The following is a 4,007-nucleotide window of genomic DNA, read 5'->3' as shown; positions in this document are numbered from 1 at the left end:
TCTCAGTTCATTATTTCTGGTGACTTTACTTGTACATAAAGATATCTCTCAAGCCTCCATCAGAAAAGGTAGAAGAGCCCTGCCTGGCGGGGTCTTCTGCACCATATCAACTTGTGTCATGGTACCACAACTGGTATTTCCTATGGACCATCAGCTGTAATCCTGACCTGCTCAAGACAGGGTAGGCTGAATGAGGAAAAGTTCAAGAGAGAATAAACTGCCCTTGACGCCTTCCAGTCATTTACAAAACTTGGTCCTGTATGGTCCCCCAAACGGTCCTATATACTTACAGCCTTGCTTCCTGAGGCAGATGAACTCCTGCTGTGATCACCTTTCCCCCTCTGCTCCATCTCTTACAGACAGTTGCTACTGAAACCTTCTGCAAGGTGAGAAGGAAGTGATACGGAACTGTATTTTTGTTAAATCTCTTCTTCTTCTTCACTGACCACCTCCTTCAGGTCCTGAGGCCCCTGTTCTGCTCTCTCTTTTACATAGGCTGCCTTGATCTGTTCCAGTTCACACAGCTCTGCCTCCAGCTCTTCCCTGTGCATCGACCGGCGGTTCCTCAGCAGTTTCATGGGGAAGGGGTTTAAGTCATTGAAGGCAATGTTCATCAGCTTCCTACAATGGAAAAGATAGGTCTGGTGAACCGATTCACTGGCTGGTGACAGATGGGAACAGATATGCCAAGTGCATCCTGGGGTAGGCAAAGAGTAGAGCCTCAAATTTCAGATCTCTGAGCTCAGAAGTCATCAAGCAACAAAGTCTTAAAGGAATCACAGCAACTCCCCACACAAAAACCAACACAAGCAAGATTTTAAACAGCCTTGCACTACACCACCTTTTAAGGTACCAGTGTGCAGCCACTAGTCAGGATATGGTGCATCAGATGCTAACTCTGATGGCCCCTAGGGCAGGAATATTCCCAACACTGATCTCTTCTGATCACAGAAGACTTCCTCTCAGACACATATTGCCATTAAATGTTGTGAGTTGTGCTGTTTTCCCAAATACCCCAACTACAGTTTAGAGAAACGCAGCAAGTGGCAGCACAAGTTCCAGCTGCTGCAAAAAGGAGGCTGGCCCAGACTTTGTGGCCTGCTCTGCTGTAGTTGCTTTTGCCTGAGCCAAAAAGACTTTAAGTAACACCATGAAGGGAAAGTCAAAGAGACAAACTCATACATTCCCATGGACCTGCCAATGCACATGCATCTCTCTTAACAGACTGGTCAGTACTCCTTTTAGGCTGACCTAACAGGCAAGCAAGTACAAACCCAGGATGGAAGGCTGCCTACAACCCACAGTCCTACCTGCCATCCGTGATCATTCTCGTGAAAAAGCGTAGGTACTGGTAGATCTCCACACTGTCATGAATTCTCAGGATTTCCTCCTCGTTGTATTTAAAAATCGCAAGAGCATAGCGGAAAATCACCTGGAGGGTTGAAAGGTGTTTGAGTTGGCAGTCTTAGGCAGTTGAAGACCAGGCTCTTCTGGTACAAAACACGGGGTGGGGCACATAATTCTGCAGTACAGGCTGGACACTGGGCTTCTCCTGCTCTCGGTAGGCTATGTTAGGGCAGGCCTAAAGAAGCACAGAACCAATCCCAAGAGAATGATCCTCTGTAAGGTAATTTACAACCCCAGAGCATACCAGATCCTCCAAAAGGAAGGGACCCCACAGGGATTCCACAAGGGTTCTCCAGTTCTCACTGTGCGCAGGGACAATGCTAGACTCATTTCTTCAGATACTAACTGTCTGTCCACCTTCTTCCCCCTTTATCTGTTATACTCTCAGTTTTGTGCAGGTCACAGAGCAGAAGACACCATGGCCCATCAGAAAGCTGCTCAAAAGTGCCAGGGATACTATGCACAGCATCACAGACTAGGTCTGCTTACCAGAAGCAAGTAAACATACAACACAGAGGCTGGGAGGCATCAAGGCACCCCACCATACAGGCAGGATAGGATAAAAGGCTCAACCCTCCATCTCTTTGAAATGTGTGTGTGTCCATTGCACTGCCATCATGTCATAGAGGTGGTGAGGATAGGAGGTAGACCAAGACTGAGGGTCGCACCTTAGTTCCCTCATACAAGAAGGCATCCCACACTCGCAGGAGGATGTCGCTGACCAGGCTGTCCACAAAGGCCACCAGAAACCAGTTGAAAGTGATGAGTGAGACATCAATCCGATAGTGCTCAAAATGAGCCATGAGGCGAGGCAGCTTTTCTGACAGGAAGTCTTTGAAGACTCTCTGATCTACCTGAAGTTGACAAAAAAACTGTCATAAGCATCCAGTTGAATTACAGGGTTACTCACAGAACATTTTACATCAAATGGCCAGAGGGATTTCTGATCTGCGGGGAACCCGAAAGCCAGAACTAATGCTGTATTTGATCATGTACTGATGCAAGTACAGCAAATATAGATTTCCTTCTATCTGCACGTGACATTCCAAAGATAGGGTGCAGGTTCAGAAGAAACATCTGAAGAGCTGCAGAATGGGGCCTTCCTCATACTTAGTTCATGCTTGAGCCCTTCTTAAAATAAGTAACTGTATAATTAATGGGCACCTTCCTTCTGACTAACCTCACCTTCATGTAATTACTCAGGAGTGGTGCCCGATATCCTAGTGCCTAGGGATCAATTTTGCAAAGGGACTGCAAGGTGGGTTCACTCTTCTGTGAGAAATCAAACACAATGGAAGTTGACTGCTTGCTTTTAAACCTTTACTGAAAATCACTATGTCACAGACCAAGTAAATGTGAGCATGCCCAATTCACCTGTGATGTTATCAGCGTCTCACTGTAGTAGTCTGCTGGCATTAGGTTCTCCACAATATGGACTAGGCACCAGAAGGCACTTTCCTCATCTTCCAGGACCAGCAGGGCAACAGCTGCCAGCCTGTGATGGACAAGAAACAGTGAGGCACTACAACACTGCCAGCACAGGAACTGCAGAATCCAAGACTCCTCTTGGCATGTCTTTAGTTCCATGAGCGTCAAATGTGGCAGGACAGTTGGTCAGAGAGGCAAGTGAACCATTCTGCAGGCTTCTGAAGGAACCATGGGGGCATAATTTTCTCTCCCATGTGCCTCTGTCAGCAAACAGGAAGCAGCAAATGCAGAACTGATGTGACAAAGCCAGCCTCCCCAAGCATGGGATGTTCTGTAGATCTCCTGAAGTTAGTGGTGTGCTGATTTTGGTTATTGCCATACAGGAAAGAGCTTACCCAGAGATACTCCATATTATGGACACATTAATATTAAGCGACGCACTCCGTATTAAGTGACATAGCTCACTTTCCCATACATTCTTCTAAAGCCCATACTCTCCTCAGCTTTGGCCTCCCTTGGGAAGTGGAAGAGATGTTCAGATACCCTGAACCTTCCCTTGTCCAGACAGAATAATCCGAGTTTCCTCAGCCTTTCCTCACGTCATTTGTTGCAACTCCCTCATCTCTTCCTTCCCAACATTTCCTCCAACATTTCTCAGCAGAAAGGGGAATCACCAGGGTGTTTTTCTGCTGAGCACATTCAGAGTTAGAAATTCAGGCCCAGCTTCACGGTCTTATTCTGGGACTGCCTCACTCCACCTCCTAAAGCTGCTCCTTCCTCACTATGGAGATGCCAAACAAGTGCATCCTGCTGATTCCTTAATTCCAGCAACAACACCGGGTGAAAAAAACCACACCAAATGCAGAATTCTGCAGCCAGGACAGAACTCTACAGAGGCATGAGCCTGGGGTTGCTTGAGTAACACCCTAGAGTATGTATTTACACCTTCTCAGTGAAGAAGCAGCATACCTGGCTCCTCACCTGTTCAGTCCCTGGCAGTATCCAATGGCAGGATTGTGCCAGGAGAATGCCAGCAACACCCTCCGGAGCTTGGGGATGAGCTGGGAGGTGGGAGAGGAAAAATGCTTGTTGTTGGTCAGTGTGCGGGGCAGGTCAAGCTCGATCTGCCGGCAGGCAGGGGGCTCAGTGCTCTTTCTCTGCCGTAGCAGCCG

General features: G+C 47.6%; 1 protein-coding gene across 1 annotated transcript in view; it reads right to left on the bottom strand.

Annotated features, from left to right (window-relative positions):
• Window positions 1-232: 232 nt before the first annotated feature.
• Window positions 233-4,007, bottom strand: part of TBC1D2 (TBC1 domain family, member 2) — a 14,161-nt gene continuing 10,386 nt past the window's right edge. Inside the window, exons 10-14 of the mRNA XM_010009457.1 lie at window positions 3,817-4,006; window positions 2,782-2,902; window positions 2,076-2,261; window positions 1,311-1,432; window positions 233-621 (exon numbers count right to left, since the gene is read on the bottom strand). Coding sequence (XP_010007759.1) covers window positions 420-621; window positions 1,311-1,432; window positions 2,076-2,261; window positions 2,782-2,902; window positions 3,817-4,006 — 821 coding nt within the window. The 3' untranslated portion in view covers window positions 233-419. The remainder of the gene's footprint in view (window positions 622-1,310; window positions 1,433-2,075; window positions 2,262-2,781; window positions 2,903-3,816; window position 4,007) is intronic.

This window comes from Nestor notabilis, unplaced genomic scaffold (genome assembly GCF_000696875.1).
Source record: "Nestor notabilis isolate BGI_N333 unplaced genomic scaffold, ASM69687v1 scaffold33570, whole genome shotgun sequence".
Classification (NCBI taxonomy): Eukaryota; Metazoa; Chordata; class Aves; order Psittaciformes; family Psittacidae; genus Nestor; species Nestor notabilis.
This window is presented reverse-complemented; position numbering and strand designations above follow the sequence as displayed.